This window comes from Labeo rohita, chromosome 18 (genome assembly GCF_022985175.1).
Source record: "Labeo rohita strain BAU-BD-2019 chromosome 18, IGBB_LRoh.1.0, whole genome shotgun sequence".
Classification (NCBI taxonomy): Eukaryota; Metazoa; Chordata; class Actinopteri; order Cypriniformes; family Cyprinidae; genus Labeo; species Labeo rohita.
In genome coordinates this window covers 33,838,074-33,855,244 of record NC_066886.1, presented here as the reverse complement: position 1 = coordinate 33,855,244, position 17,171 = coordinate 33,838,074, and the positions used below count along the sequence as shown (strand labels likewise).

The 17,171-nt window shown below is 35.4% G+C and overlaps 1 protein-coding gene across 5 annotated transcripts in view; it reads left to right on the top strand.

The window, feature by feature from the left end:
* The window catches only part of myo5aa (myosin VAa), an 83,413-nt gene that overhangs the window by 51,457 nt on the left and 14,785 nt on the right, over window positions 1-17,171 (top strand). For 3 of the 5 annotated variants that reach the window (XM_051134842.1, XM_051134841.1, XM_051134843.1), the window contains exons 20-30: window positions 141-297; window positions 2,548-2,787; window positions 5,511-5,759; window positions 6,588-6,681; window positions 7,919-8,067; window positions 8,243-8,356; window positions 8,467-8,604; window positions 11,442-11,498; window positions 11,748-11,975; window positions 12,582-12,682; window positions 14,904-14,960. In XM_051134842.1, coding sequence (XP_050990799.1) covers window positions 141-297; window positions 2,548-2,787; window positions 5,511-5,759; window positions 6,588-6,681; window positions 7,919-8,067; window positions 8,243-8,356; window positions 8,467-8,604; window positions 11,442-11,498; window positions 11,748-11,975; window positions 12,582-12,682; window positions 14,904-14,960 — 1,584 coding nt within the window. The remainder of the gene's footprint in view (window positions 1-140; window positions 298-2,547; window positions 2,788-5,510; window positions 5,760-6,587; window positions 6,682-7,918; window positions 8,068-8,242; window positions 8,357-8,466; window positions 8,605-11,441; window positions 11,499-11,747; window positions 11,976-12,581; window positions 12,683-14,903; window positions 14,961-17,171) is intronic. The other 2 variants (XM_051134844.1, XM_051134845.1) reach the window with 1 other exon arrangement.

Sequence of the window (17,171 nt, the reverse complement as noted above, 5' to 3'; positions counted from 1 at the left end):
AGTTCCCAGTATATCCATCTTTATAAGTTGTCATTAAAAATCTGTTTATATTTCCAGACCCCAGCTGTTGCACTCTATGTTGTTTTTAAGTGTGAAGGTGCACAAGTAGTAACCTCTGGTTTGTGCTTCTTTCCCCACAGTCTTGCAAAATTCCTGCGTCGCACACGTGCTGCGATCATCATTCAGAAGTACCAGCGCATGTACGTCCAGAGAAAATGTTACAAACGCAAGCAGGCTGCCGCTCTGGCCATGCAGTGCATCCTCAGGGCGTACATGGCCCGACAGCTGTACAAAGCGGTGAGGAGGAAGGCAGACATGCTAATGCACTCTTCTCATATTTATAAATATATATGCAGCAGTCACAATCACACGGCTCACACACATTGCTCTCATTACTGCACTTTTAAATGCATTTTGCATTGCCAGTTTAGTTCTGCTATGACCCGATCATGTAAACGAGCACTGGTACAGGTTATATATTGACATACATCAGGGTAAAATATGATGCTAGCAGGGTGGTTTATAATTAACACATTGGAAACAAGTGAATTATTTCAGGCATGAGACACATGAGCAGTGAAAGCTGCTAACTGCACACCCAAGGGAACTGAACGGGGTTAAAGGTGCAGTCAGAATAGTTTAGACACAGAGTGTTTCTAAGTGACTGTTTTAATTTACACTTACGTATTTTTAAAAAGAAGTTTATTTCATTCAGCAAGGATGCATTCAGTTGTTTAAAAGTGACAGTAAAGACTGTTACGTTGTTAAAAAAAAGATTTGTATTTCTAATAAATAAACCATTCTAAATAAATCTAATGAATAAAATGTTTTTCTGCCGCTCAAAAGTTTGGGATCAGTAAGACTTGTAATGTTTTTTAAAGAAGTCTCTTATGCTCATCAAGGCTGCATTTATTTGATCAAAAATACAGGAAAAAAGCAGTAATATTGCAAAATGTTATTACAATCTAAAATAATGTTTTTTTATTTTAATATACTTTAAAATATAATTTATTTCAGTGATGCAAAACAGAACTTTCGTCAGCTGTTACTCCAGTCTTAAGTGTCACATGATCCTTCAGAAATCATTCTAATATGCTGATTTATTATTAGAATTATCAATGATGGAAACGGCTGTGCTGACAAATATTTTTTTTGGACCTTTTTTCAGGATTCTTTGATGAATAACAAGTTAAAAAGAAGAGCATTTATTCAAAATATGAATCTTTTCTAAAAATGTAAATCTGTGCTAGCACTTTTTATTAATTTAACACATCCTTGTTGAAAAGTAAAAGTATTAATTTCTTTCAAAAACAGAAAGAATGAAAATTTACTGACCCCAAACTTTTTAACAGTAGTGTATATTGTTAGAAAACCTTTCTATTTTAGATAAATGCTGTTCTTTTTAATCTTTTATTGATCAAAGAATCCTGAAAGAAAGTATCACAGGTTCTAATAAAATATTAAGCAGCACAACTGTCTTAAACACTGATAATAAATCAGCATATTAGAATGGTTTCTGAAGGATCATGTGACACTGAAGACTGGAGTAATGATTCCGAAAATCCAGCTTTAATTACAGATATAAATAAAATTTTAATGTATGTTAATATAGAAAAACATAGTTTTACATCATAATAATTTCACAATATCATTTTTTTCTGTATTTTTAATCAAGTGAACAAAGCCTTGAAGAGCATAAGAAACTTTTTAAAAATACATTAAAAATCCTACTGATCCCAAACTTTTCTTCAAAGCATTTGCAGCTCATAATAGCAAAAACTTCAATAATATGATTAAAAATAAAAAGAAATTAAATATAGAGTGACTAGTTATCTATACAATGTGCTGTCATGGTCTTTAAAAAAACAGCAAAGAAATGACCAGTAAGAATGAACATGATTTTTGCTGACCACTATGTGTTTTTTTAAATGCTGAGAGACTTTATTTCTTTTTTTAAACAGTGAATTATTGGCTGTCCAAAATATAAAACCACTGAAATTCGACTTTAATTTTATGTGTTTAATTTTAATTTGACTTCGCTCATTGTGATGTAAAGAGAATCTGCCATAGACAGTACTAAACAAACAGTTATAGTAGCGATTCTTCCTGCTCCATCCTCGTATTTTTCTGTCTTGCTTGTCACTGTTTTGAGTTTTTGAAGTCTCTGAGAGAGGATGAAGTAACACAGTGCTGTGACGACCTCATGTCCCGTCCCAGTGTGTTTGGCCATGTGATCTCACAGTGAGCAGGTTGTTCCAGTGTCGGGACTGTCCCACTGATGGACCACAGCAGCTGCGGCTGTATTATTACTCTACTGTCTCTCTCCTCTCTCTTCATGCCGTCCGAGCTCTGTTGATCAGCAGTGGATTATCGAGTCAGGATGTGTAATATCTGCAAATTAAAAAGGCAGAAGGTGTGAGAGAGAAAAGCGATTTGAGAGAAAATTTCACTGGACTGATCTCTACTTTGCATTACATTCTTCTTAACTCTTGTGTGCATTTTTGGGATTTTTTTGTGCTCATCATGTGTTGTTGTTTGTTTGTTTAGCTTCTGCGTGAGCACAAGGCCATCCTCATTCAGAAGATGGTGCGCGGCTGGTTGGCGCGGCAGTGGTACAAGCGGACGATCGAAGCCATCGTGTACCTGCAGTGCTGCGTCCGCCGTATGCGAGCCAAGAGAGAACTCAAGAAACTCAAGATCGAGGCTCGTTCGGTGGAGCACTTCAAGAAACTCAACATCGGCATGGAGAACAAGATCATGCAGCTGCAGCGCAGGATAGACGACCAGGTACCGCACTTCACACCCAGACGCTGTGGCTTATTTACCTCATTAAAAACTTCAGTCCGTATGAAATCATAATAGTCGCTCCTGGTCCTCCTGTGCACATAATTCTTTAAGAAGTTTGTATTCGTTATCATGCATAAAAAATTAAGTGCTTACTCTAATCTTTCTTCCATCCTAGCTGTCATGTACAGTAGATACTATTTTTCACAATCAAATCCCAGCCTAGTTCATTGAATATCATTATTCAGTCAAAAAGACATCAGGGTATGGAAGAGAAACAGGTTGCAAGCACACTTTCGTGTGGAGATGTCAGTGTTAACTTTAGTTCCTTTAAAATTAGTCAGTGAGGCGTGATCACATCATCTAGATCTGGGCTTCCTTTTTGGAGAATCTTTGTCTGAGTGTCTGTGTATGTAGCTTTTATTGCTGTATGTTGAAAAAGTACAATATAGATTTAATGCAAGTTCAAAGGTTTTGTACAGGGGGGTCAAAAGTCTGCATCTATTTTTAAAAAAAGGAATTTTAAAAGGAACATGCTTTTTTTTTTTTTTTGAAAAATGCTAAACAAACAAACCAAAAAATGTTATGTGTAAGAAATATTTGGATAAACTTACTAAAGTTAAATTACTGTAATTCTCAACACTAAAAATTAATTAACCCTCTACATATTAAATATCGTGACATAATAATACCCGTCCTGATTTACATTTACAAAAGCAAGTGCAGAATGTGGAAACAAGAGTGAAGAGAAAAACAGCGTAAGCTTACAAAAAATAAAAAATATGAGCAGAAAATGTTTGAGAGCAGAAAAAAGAGAAATATATCCAAGGAAAACATGATTGTGTGTGCAAGTCGGAGAATTGTGCAATATTTCAAAGTTGTGCAATGTAATTTTAAAAGCATATAAACTTTTGATTCATGCTTATTATTTTTCGATCCGTGACCATTGTTTGCTATTCTGAAAATGTTGGTTTCATTTTTAAATTTTGTACAATATATTTTTACTTATGTTTTTTTTAAACAACATTTTTTAATTTTAAAGATTGCCATACAACAGTTCAATTTTTCAGTAGAACTGAATAAATAATACATAAATTAACTCAACAATGACTCCATACTAGGGGTGTGACAAGACACTTATCCCACGAGACGAGACGAGACACGAGACTAGGTTCACGAGAACGAGACGAGATGAGATTTTTTAAACTTTTAGGGAAAATAGTCTTTTATTCAACTGAAATTGAATAAAATTTTGAACTTTATGAAATTAAACTTCCATTTTAATGAGTAGTAATAAACAACATTTAAACAAAAGCTTCATGATTCTGGATAAATTGAGAATCCTAGTTGTTTTTAATAAATTGGAGACTACGATTCTCTCACGATTCTGGAGAAAAAAGATTAGAAAACTAAACAAAATAACAATTTACTAGTGGCTCTGACAAACTGTTCATTGCTTAAGTCTTTTAAAAACATATATTCATTTAAACAAAAAAAAAAAAAAAAAAACATTCAATGAAGGAGTCAGTGTCTTACTTTATTAAGACTTGTTTGACTATTGGAATAGTCAAACAAGTGACGGGATCTCGTCACAGCCCTACTCAATACTATTATTAAAAAATAATAAAAAATTAACAGTAATAATAATAATAAAATAAAATAAAGTAAAATAAAATAAAAAATACAGCCTTAACATATTTGTACATATACTTTCAATGCAATCAATTCCACAAAAGAGTCACCATCTAGAGTCTCCAAAACTCTCCAGATGGACTTTACTTGCGTTTAAAAACAAAAAAAAAAAAACAAAAAAAAAAAAAAAAAAAATCATGCTTGTTTTTTTTTTTTAATCCGTGCCTGTAGTACATTTGGCAGGAAATTGCTTTCATAGTATGTTAAAAATGAAACAGTTTATTGCAACTTTACACAAAATATTTTTAAATATGTAATAAAAAAATGCATGTGTTTTATGTTTTGATACATCAGACTTTTATGGCTCAAACGGTATGATATATTGAGAATATAGAGCTCACACTCAAGGAGGAAAAATATCTTTAACTTTATTTAAATGCCCAGACTGAGCAAAAATATGTAATTTGATCACGTTTTTTATGTATTCGGACAAAGGTAGGATGAATATCTGGTTGTTAGTTCAGTTGTTAGTCTGTATTTTACAATATTATGTCTTAGTAAGATAAAATATTTAAATGCTTAATATTGAAATGTTTAGTTTTGTAATCAAAGCTCTGTAGTTTTGGAGGCAAAACATATAATGCAATGCAATACAGTGATGATTGAGAGATGTACAAATAAATGTTACTCAAGAGTCTGCTATATCATAATTGATACTCACATTTTAACAATTCTTCATGGATAATGAAGTAAACTAAGTTGCTTCAGTTTAGGAAATGTTCATCTTTAAACATTACAAAAAATGTTAAAGTTATTCTTATGTTTACTTCATAAAAGTCATTAAAAAATTCACAGCAAAAAGACGTGTGTGCCATGACCTGAAGGTGGACTTTTCTTTTTTTTAATAAGTGTACTAAAAGGACTTTTACATACTGAAAAAGAATGAACTATCAATCAGAGTGCGGAGAGTATGTTTTTCAGCAAAGTTTTGATCATGTTGATTATTTTTAAGCTTTTTTTAAATTCATGCATCAAATATGATACACTGGGCTTTTTAGGGTTAAGCCTAAAAAGTTTGTTTGGTTTCATTCTAGAACAAGGAGAACCGTGTACTCAGCGAGCGTTTGAACACCCTGGAGGTCAGCCACGCTACGGAGTCCGAGCGTCTGCGTGTGGAGTTGACGCGTCTGCGAGGGGCAGAGGAGGACGCCAAAAACAACGCCAACAAAGTCACATCTCTTCTGGAGGAGCTGGAGCGACTGCGCAAAGATCTGCAGAACACACAGAAGGAGAAGAAAGCCATCGAGGACTGGGCACAGACCTACCAGGACGAGATGGAACAGGTGCTGTTAGTTCAGATATGTACAGTAGTTGTGTGCACTGGCTGAGGGTGAGTCACTTTCACAAATCAGTTTGTTTGTATCATCTAAAAAAATGAAGTGATTCATTGATGCATTGAGTCATCGCCTAATTATGTTTCTCAAGGTCAGTTCATTCAGACAGCAAACTGATTCGCAAAACTGATTCACCGATGCATATGAGTCGTCCTTTAGAGAGGGTTCATTTGAACGGCTCATTTCAGTGAACTGATTCATGAAACTGATTCGTTACTTCCAGAACTTCAGTTCATTTGAATGGCTCATGTCAACTGAATCAAAAAGTAGATTATTCAGATGGTACCTCGCTACATTCATGGTTTCAATGTCCCAAAGTTCTCACATACTAATTTGCAAAATTATTAGCAAATTCAGATCCCCCAAAAAGTGTAGCTAGACTCGTAGGTTACCCACAGTCCCCTGCTTTTAGATCCCGTAGATTGTAAAGCCCTCTAAAGACACAGATATACTCTGTGTCTCCATATTCAGGGGTTAGAGAGACCTGCACACTGCTTTAACCCCGGGAAGAGAAGAGATCTGTTCATTCACACAGGTGAGAGAGATAGAGACTAGTGCTCAGCACAGATGTTAGATGTAGTTTTAGTTTTAGGGTGGTAGAAGACTAGACTAGAATGATTCGCAAAACCTCAATAATCACAATAATGAGTATTTCTCAGCGGTTAACACAATGTTTGTGGTTCAATACTTGCGTCTGTGACGTAAACACTGTAGCTTCTTTTTTATTTTTCTTTTAAAGACTAAGCTGTCATGCTGATTGTGTCATGTTTGTGACAGATGATCGCAGAACTGAAGGAGCAAAACCACCTGCTGAAGAACGAGAAAAACGACCTGAACCGACTGATCCAGGAACAGGGCCAGCAGTGGACAGGTAAAGCAAAACCTTCTGTCATTCTAATAGGGTCAGGTTTTTTTTTTGCTCTTTTGATGTAGAATTATATATCACTGTCGTATGTTTTACTAGGGCTGTCAGTCGATTAAACTTTTTAATCTAATTCATTACATGATGTGTCGATTAATCAATCTAATTAATTGCAAAATAAATTTGGCTGTGAAAATACCCACAACAGATTATTTAAAGCTATTTTTGTGTTAAATGAGAAAGTAGACATTACAAATTGCTTTAGAAAGAAATATTTGATTTGATTCAGCATAACATTTATTACGGCCTAACGTAAACTATGGAACTTAAAAGAAGATCATTTGAGAAACATGTCAGTCATTTTTGTTCATATAATGAAAGTCATTGGTAATTAAAACAGCTTCAGAATACCTTCTTTTATGTTCTACTAAAGAAAGATTTGAAATGCATTGAGGGTGTGTAAATGATGACAGAATTAATTTTTTTGGGGTGAACTATCCCTTTAATGTTTTTTTTTATTATTATAATTTTTTTTAATGAACTGGTACTCTAAATAAGAAACATAATCTGCCAACAGGTGGCGGTAAATGTCTATGTGAGTCATTCATTCATTCGATTCGTTCAAACGGCTGATTCATTCAGGAATGAAGTAAACGGCTCTGTTTGTAAATGGGCCTTTGAGTCATTGATTCACATGATTCGTTCAAAACACAGATTCATTCAGAAACTAAACACTGCTGTGTTGCTCTGAGACATGCAACAATTCTGCTGTGGCTTCAAAGGCAATATGTTCTCTGCAAAATTGAGCAAAAGCACACAATATAGTGTTTAAAATATAACACATCAACTTCTTATTTACTGAACTGTTGTTTAAAATCACATTTAAGCTTGTGTCATAGGCCTGTACGCTATACAAATAAATTTGAATTGAACTGAATTGAATTGAACATGTATAGCTAAACAGTACACTATCGCAAGATTCCGTATGTTGATATATATTGTAAATGTATGGACCGGTCTGATGCTATTCTGACTATTCCTAGTCTAAACAGAAAAACAAATCCAAATCCTTTATAAACATTGTCTGTCATTTCTTGGTGTGTTTCCTAAACGTAATACTCTTCTCTGTCCTGTTGCAGTGTCAACATCATGAGTCAGATGATTGTGTAATTCAATATTTGTTGACTATTCTGTGGGAATGTGTGTCAGTGGTGTACGTGTAAACGTGTATGTGTGTGCTTTACAGAGAAAATGCAGAGGGCACTGAAGGAGGAAACGCAGCAGTTAGAAAACGATTTAAACGAGGAACGCTCTCGCTACCAGAACCTCCTCACCGAACACCTGCGACTAGAGGAGAAATACGACGATTTGAAAGAGGAGATCACACTTGCTGTAGTGAGTAAACTTCAGTGCTGCATTTCAAAACTTAATTTTCAAAATCAACTAATTGATGGCTTGTCTGCATGAACTACAACTAGTGGTCCTTAAGAAAGCCCTGAATCATTAAGCTGGATTAGGGTCAGATCCTGTACGCTCCAGTCTTCTGAAGGATCCTTTTTCTTTCTTCTAGAATGTTCCAAAACCTGGTCACAGGCGCACAGACTCCACACACAGCAGCAACGAATCAGAATGCACCTACAATTCAGAGTTTGCCGAGTCCGAGGAAGGGACCCGCGGAGGGGAGGTGAGAGCAGAATGTGATTTGACTGTTTTAAAGGTCTTATGAATTAAAAAAGAAACATACAATGGCACATACTGCATGTGTAATTATGGGGTGTGTTATTTTCTCTCCAGGATGTTTCCAAGTCAATCCTGGACATGTCCCTGTTCCTAAAGTTGCAGAAGAGAGTATCCGAACTAGAGCAAGAAAAACAGTCACTGCAGAACGAGCTGGATCGGAGAGAAGAGCAGTTTCAGCGGGCTAGAGCTAGGGTATACACACACACACATTTATATTTACATTTACTAAACTTAAGCTTTGTCTGTGAAACCAGTGGTTAAAGTTTCACGGGTGAAACGTAAAAACACAGTAAAAAAACAACAACAAAAAAACCTTAACGTATTTTATTAACTCATATAATATATATAATATATATTAGAGATGCACCAATGTATTGGCCAACACTCGGTATCAGCCAATAAAAGCAATTTATTTCACTATCGGCCATCAGCCAACTGTTTAAAATCAGCCAATAATCAGGGCCGATATCCTGTCAATCAAAAGATGGCGGAAAAACATGTCAGACTGCAACTCATACTGTGAGTGAAGAAAATCTCTGTTGAAATTAACGTGACAATAAGGCATTAACTGTTAAAAATAGCAACATTAAAGCAGGCTCTATTTGACCAGATGATTCACCCATAGTTCAAGCCAGCATTTTTTGGATTCACAACCTTGTCACTTTTTACAAGAAAAGATAATTGTCTGTTTGCTTACATCTATTCATTGTTTAAAACTAAAACAAATGCTTGAAAGATGGATTCATTGTTACTCTTAATTAAAAAGCACAACAACAATCCAAGCAGTAGGCTACAAACTAACTTAGGTTATATAATGTTAATTGACATAAACGAATAAGACGAGGCGTGGCATAGGCTAAACCAGAACGCTTTGCAAACACTGAGGAATCAAATAAATAAAGAACATTTAAAGAAAGCCTCCATAGCGTAACATGACATAGACAGCAAAGACAAACCCAACCATATTCTCTGTTCCATCCGCCATCATTTCCACAGTATTCGCGTCATTTTTGGCGCTCATGCTGACATGACGAGTATAAACCAGGCTCTGCTCCCGAAGCGCTCGCATTGAACGCACCTGTCTCAGTCTTTTCACCTGATCAGAAATCTTACTTGTGCTGCACTGTGTCACGGCTCTGCAGCGCGCTTTATGCATGGAGCAGAGCAGACGTTTTGGTGCAGTGCAGACCATGCACTGGCATAAATGTGACCAGGTCAAATTTTAACTTGCACATTCTCAAAAAATTGTCACAAATGCGCCCACTTCATGCATGGAGTCCTGCAAATGATAGGGTACTGTGTAGTTAACAGCATCGTTTTCCCCTTAAGAAAATCAAACTATCGGTATCGGCCGATATCATTCTGAATAATCATCTATCGGTATCAGCAGAGAATTTCAGTGCATCTCAGATATATAGAGAGATGTATTATATATATATAAGCAATATCATACGAGTAGATGTGAGATATGGCTGTATATCAGCACGGCTGTGATTGGGCTGTAGGTAATCACAGCGTGCCAATATACAGCCATACCTCACATCTACTCGTTGAATATTGCCTTTATTCAACAGTTTGATGGCACAAGTGTGTAAATACATAAGCAAAATAACAAAGGAATGTATTTAAAAGCCCTCTTTTGTGCAGAACTACTAGCGGTGGGCTAAGGGTAAGGCTGAATGTTTTTATTACCATTTCTTGTGTGTATCAAGAGCTTCTTTACACATAAAATCATTTCTATTAAACCAGCACTTAAATGGCAAAATGCCACTGCAACTTCATAATATCTATCTCATAATCTGTCAAAATTAGGTTATTGTTACTGTAGCAACAAATCACAGACTTTCTAGGACACACGCACGCATTTAGATCAATTATATGCATGGTTAGCATTTCGCATGGTCAGTGGCAGACTTTACTAAGTGTCAGGACAACAATTCAATAAAAAATTAGTATTAAGTGATTTAAATCGTAGAGAAAATATTGTCTTTTTGCTCTAGTTCTAACATCTAAGCAAATCCATGTTGTGCCTCTCTGCACACTGCAGTGTTTTGGTACTGAATGAATTTTTGAATGCGTTTTTGAATCAATGATTCACTGGCCCATTCATAAGAACTGTTTCCTACTTCGTTTTTGAATGAATCAGCTGTTTTGAACGAATCGATTGAATAAATGACTCAACGACTCAGTCATTAAGACAGTGGCTTGCATTTAAAAGTGTCATTTAATTTTTTTATCATATCATATTTCTCTCTTCTAAATTTTATATTTAAAACATTTATATCATAATATTTATTCAATTTGTAAGTGCAGTGTAAATGCATGGAATAATGAAAAGAAAATACACACTGTTTTCTAATACTAAATACTACTATTTTTTTTATAAAATATTAATTATTTAATAATAATATTTAGTAAACAACAACAGCCATCATAAAAGTTGCAAGGCAATTAAGTCAAAAGTACACAGGCATCACTCTGATATACAGCACTGAATTTACATAAACATAAAGAGATTTTGCCAAAATTATTTGCTCAGACCTAAGGTTGCCTGTTAGATTTACCCAAAACTAAATTAATCTCATGTGTAACCAATACAGAGACATCAGAGCCAGCGGTAATTTTCAGAAGCTCTGGCTGAGGTAAGGCACTCTCGGGCAGATTCATGAGTGCTGAATGACCACTGACACCCTGGATCTCCGAAAACGTAGATGCAAATTTTCAAATAGACATTGTCTTTATTAACAAACCGCATATTTGAAGTCCAAACAAGTACATTCTAGCCTAAAAAGCTCTTAAAACTACATTTTGAGACACAAAAACAGTATTATTTTTAACATTATAGTGGATTTGGGTGTCCGCTATGACATTAGCAGTGAGATATATGGCAACTTCGGCAAGTGGAGTGATACAAATGGTGAAATGGCTGTTGGAATCAGATTCGAGGACCAAAAAGAACTGTTGTATAAATATATATAATACACACTATGTTGTTACTGTAATTGATAATGTCTTTTCTTGTTGACCAGGATGATGAGGAACATAAGAAAGCTCGTAGCGCTGAGCTGGAGTATGAATCTCTCAAGGTAAACACACACACACTCTCTTACACACACTATGTTCTCCTTCAGTTTCACTGTTGCAAACCTCTTCAGTTTGCAGTCTTTAGAATTAAGTGAGTTATTGGAAAAGCAGTGGTCGCTTTTGTGCTTGCAAACTCACTGAAATCTCTCCAAGCACACAGGTGTTGGAGCACCTAGAAGTTTGTCTGCTACCATAGAGCTAGAATTAATGAAGAAGATAAAACAGTATGTTAATCTCTTTTGTGTCTTCAGCGTCAGGAGTTGGAGTCAGAGAATAAGAAGCTGAAGCATCATTTGAATGAGATGCGTCAGTCTCTGAGAGGCAGCGCTGAGGCCGGTTCCGCCGCTCCGGGTTCTCCTGCGTACACGGTCCTGCTGGATCAGCTGAACTCCTCCAACGAGGAGCTGGAGGTGCGGAAGGAGGAGGTGCTCATACTGCGCTCTCAACTCGTCAGTCAGAAAGAGGCCATGCAACACAAGGTCAGGAACAAAACCTTTCATTACTACATAAAACACATCAGGATTTCCAGATGTTTCTATGTAGACACCTCAGTTTCTGTGCGTTTATATCTGTCACTAACATTATTCTCTTCACAAGTCTTGTTAACCTCTCTAACTTCATCTCTCCTTTCATCCTATATTGCACTCATATCAGGATGAGAAGGTATGTTGGTCAGACAGCAGAACGATCATTTCACTTCTCCTCTGTTTTGGCCTTTAAAATGCTGTTTTGTTGTTCTGTGTTTAGGAATTACTTTGAAATGAACTTGCTAAGAGTAGTATAAAGCATGCAAGTCATTCATGTTTATTCTTTGTTTTTTGTTTTTTTTGAATGTGAGTGCTTGTGAACGTATTGTGATAAGTTTGTATATAATGTGTAGTTGTTCTTGTGTTATATACGCACCTTCTGTGAAGATAAATTTCCTCTCTGAGGACAAATAAATACAAAAACAAACACTGTGCTAACATTAACTTTAAAGTTTCAATGCAGAACACATACACATTTTTGTATCCAAATGTCACTTTTATTAATTGAGAATGAAGTGAAGTGCTGCATGTGAATGTGAATCTCCTGTGTGTATTTAGGAGACCATGACTGAACCTTTGCCGTACATTGAGGATGTGCAGAAGCTGACTGATGCCAAGGAGATCTCCCAGGCCTACATGGGCCTTAAAGAGACCAACAGGTACATTACTTCTCTTTACATTCTTTCACTGTCAGTCAGTCACGTGCTGAATCACAAAACATGGCATCCATTACAGAATTTGAGATCCACTCATATATATGTGTTGTGTGATGTCCTCTGTCCCCCCTGTCTTCAAGTTTTACAACAGAGGTTCTTAAACTTGCATTCCCCAGAGGGCTAATACTTGCGATATATCACAACATATTTACTTTCATTAGAAATTCAACCTTGACATGTTTTATACACTACCTTTTGAAAGTTTGGGATTGGTAAGATTTTTCATTTTTGAAACTGCACACAATTATTTGATTAAAAATACAGTGGAAAATAGTAATATTGTGAATGATTGTAACCATTTAAAATATTTAAAATTTAATTTAATCATGTGATTTAAAAAAAAATTCAACTGCGTTCCTAAGTGTCACATGATCCTTCAGAAATCATTCTAATATGCTGATTTGCTGCTCAAGAAACATTTCTGATCATTATTAATGTTGAAAACAGTTGTGTTGCTTATTTTTTTGTGCAAACCATTAGAGCTGTGAAAATTAAAGAGCTTACATAGGAAACATGTATTCACTATTAACTAAGAGTTTTCCCTCAGTAAACTTCTAATTACTGCTGATTTAAAGTGAGTTGTCGCAGTAGTTATGTTTAGGTAATGAGTAGCTTTAAGGGATGTAGAATATCGCCATGCAGAATAAACCGTTAATATGTGCTTAATAAGTACTAATAAATAGCCAGTATGCAAGCCACTAATTAGTAGTGAATAGTGTTCCATAGTCAAAAGTGTTACCAGAACAAAAAAGTAAAATTAGATAGGATTTAGTTTCAGGAAATTCTAAATCATAATAGATTCATAATAGATCATATGAAGATGACTGGATGCATGACATTTGGAGCCATTACAATATATTAATATATTAATTATATAAGCACAGTTGTGATGGTGTAATGGCAGATTAGGGCTGCAACAATTCCTTGATTCTGTTTGAGTATTTGATTTTAAAAAATCAAATTGCGTCTTGAGTAATTGGCAAAATACAGAAGTATTTGAAATTCATAATAAAGCATGATGCTATTAAGAATTCACAAACACTACAATTCAATTAAATAACTATATGTGATGCAGTTTTAATATACGCACTTAAATTATTTACATGCGTGTAGGTTATGTATGTGCATCTCACAGTAAACGCTGCTACACAAACTGTTATCATTTACATGTGTGGAGTGTCTCAAACTCTATCTCTGCATGTTTTTGTGAGTTTGTGTTTATTATAACGTTCATCTGGGAATGCAACTTCATTAGATTTGTAAGGTAAATCATTTAGAAACCTACGCATGAGAATAGATCATTATCTTTCTCAATATGCTAACTGTTCATTGTGATTTCAAAATAAAAGTTCAAACCCTCACTCTGAGTGTCCACACATTCAGTAAATTAGTGGCTGTACTATTTCTGTCATAAAGAAATTGCCAAATACTAAAGATTAAGAATTAAATGTTGAGTAAATATTGAACACGGATTAGATCACACAGTAAAGCGCCGTTGGCGCCCTCTGCAGTCATTTGTTATAATGTGTAATGTACGTTAGCTTTATTGTTTATTTGTATTTTAACAGTTTTGTTCAATAAAACCATATGATTACTTGCTTTTGATACTTTATTTGAGCTAATTATTATTGCCTCGTTGCTATTATATTTAAAAGCTATTGTTCACTTAGGTCTATTTTTATTACTACAAAAAATGTGTTATAATTATCTGATTACTCGATTAATCGTAGAATAATTGACAGATAACCGTTAGTGACAGCCCTATTCTAGATGTTAATGTGGCAGGATGTAAACAACCTATTCACGCTGTGCTTAAACCAGATTGCATGGCTTGAACTAAATCATTCCCATTTAAATAAAAAATGTGCCTGTCTCAGTTTTTTACATTGTGGCACAATAAAGCTGAATCTCTACCAGGCCACTCAGGTTTATCTATGCATCTTAGTTTGAGAACCTCTGTTCTGGATCTTTGTTTTTATTATCTGTGTCTCACACAGACCCAGTAGTATCACATCTATCTCCAACCAAGGAAATGATGATTTATCACTCTCACAATCTCATGTACAAGCCTGTGTGTTTTCCCTACCCTGTCTCCCTGTTTGGATCAGCCCTCCCTCTGTCTGTCTGTGTCTGTCTGTTGATGGCTCATCTCTGTCCTGCACAGATCACCCAGGTTTACACGCAGACCGACTGAAGTGAACGAGCTTGTGAGCAGGTTGAGGTAACAGATGGACGGGCATGATGGGCCGCTCTCACTGCATGTGTGTGCAGCTCAGAGCAGAGCGGCGAATCAGCCTCATTCCAGAGCCCATACATAGACGAGAAAACATACAGGCATGACCTCTAATACAAAGGCACTGTCTCAGCATAATGTCAGTCTACTTTGCAGGCACCACTTCCTTAGTCAGGACGGCGATAGATTAGAATAGATTATAGCACGGTAATACACCAGAGCAGCAATCTTTACAAATGATTCTACAAGCCAGCAAAATGTAGAGTTTTGTGTGCATTACGCATCAGACTGTCAGTACTGTAGTGGTCTGTGGGCAAGTGTCTGAGGCTGAGACTACGCCAAGCCGCCTTCACAAAAATTTGAGTGAGAGTAGCAAGAGTTTGGCTCTATTGATTCTGCCAAACAAATGCAGAACAACAAATTCAGCATATTAGATTACTTTAGGCAATGGCTTTGCAGTTTTTAACAGGCTGTGACAACCACGCTTGGTCATGTGACTCAGTGTGATGAATGAATGTACTTAATATGGCTTCTGGCTGACTGCTTTAGATGCCATTTATTACTCATATACAGCGGACAAATTGCTAATTAAATCAGTTGAACACATGGCAAATTAAATTTGTTTTTATTTTAAATAGTTTGTTACACTTGCAGTCATCTTTGTCGTATTTTATTTTATCTTCATCATTTATTTTGTGTGCGTTTACATTTCACCTTTGCTGTTTTACTTCATTCTTTAATTAGAGATTTGTTTGTTTTTTGTCCTAAATGTGTAAGTTAATCAGAATAGTCTATGTTAATATTCACCCAAACCAGAGACCCTTAAAGGAACAGTTCACCCAAAAATGTGAATTCTCTCATCATTTACTCACCCTAATGCCATCACAGTCCCAGAAGACTTTTTTTCATCCATTGGAGCACAAAAGGAAATTTCTTGAAGCAGTAGTTCTCAAACTGTGGTATATCAAAAATATGTACTAGTGAAGTTTAACTATACAAGTATTTTATTTAAAATGAAAGGAATTGTAAACAGGGTTTCCGTGGGTCTTAAAAAAAGTCTTAAATCGCTTTTCCATGAATTGAGGCCTTGAAAAAGTCTTAAATCAGAGCAGCAAGTCTTAAATTCTATATGATCATGGTATTCATTTTCATGAGGGATTGGTTCCTCGTGTGTTTCATTTTAAAGTGAAGCGAAAGTGTCATTTCTGTGCTGCATGGCTTAGGTCACTCAATATTCATTAAACAATACATGGTAGATGGCGGTATGTGCTGCTTCATCTGTCAGTCACCCGAAGAAGAACTTGTCATTTTGATTTTTAGTGAAGAGACAATACAGTTAAAACTGAACACGGCTGCTCAATGCAGTGTGCCGAACAAGTCACATCACATTTCATTTATCACGTGAAGAGAGTGAGTCGAGCTGACTAAAAAGAAGAGAGAGGTGAGAAAGACAAGACTATGGCGGAAGAGTTTCAAAACAAAATGCAAAAGTAAATATTTATATAAATATTTTGCATTTTGAAAAGCCTGTTGACTTCTGCTGTTTATCTAAGGTGATAGTGGAAGTTTCATGTTTATTTGGTTCCACAGTGTTTGCTGATATTTATTTATTTAAACTGTATAATTTTTTTTTTAAGGTGTATGCCGTGCTTCCAAACTTTCTTATTTGCGTTACATTAATGCCAGTAATTTAAAAGTGAAAGTAAGTTGCACACAACGGTTTTACAAACCAAAGGAAAGTGAAGAAAACAAACAATTGACACTGAATTGCTGCTTTTGAAAGTGAAAGTAAAACCCAAACTATACTTAGAGAACATATTGCTGTATTGTTTTCCCTTCAATTTTCTTTAGTTGGTCTTAAAAAGGTCTTTAAAAAGTCTTACATTTACCCTCATAAAACCTGCAGAAACCCTGTGTAAAGATAAATGCCTCTAAAGGTGTACTTGCAAAATACTTTTAGATGCTTTCAGTGTGTCCATATTGTACATTTCAACTTATTTCTAAACATGAATGTTCATGTAAGTGTTATAAACTGTACACATAATGAGATATGGCTAGGCAAAATTATCAATGGGTAAATGTAACTGTATTTAAAGATATGTCAGGTATAAACTACATTTTGTTGAAGCCATAAAAATAGCTCTATGTAATAAATAGATTGAAAGTGTTAATGTTTCTAGTCTCCATACAGTGGCTCTC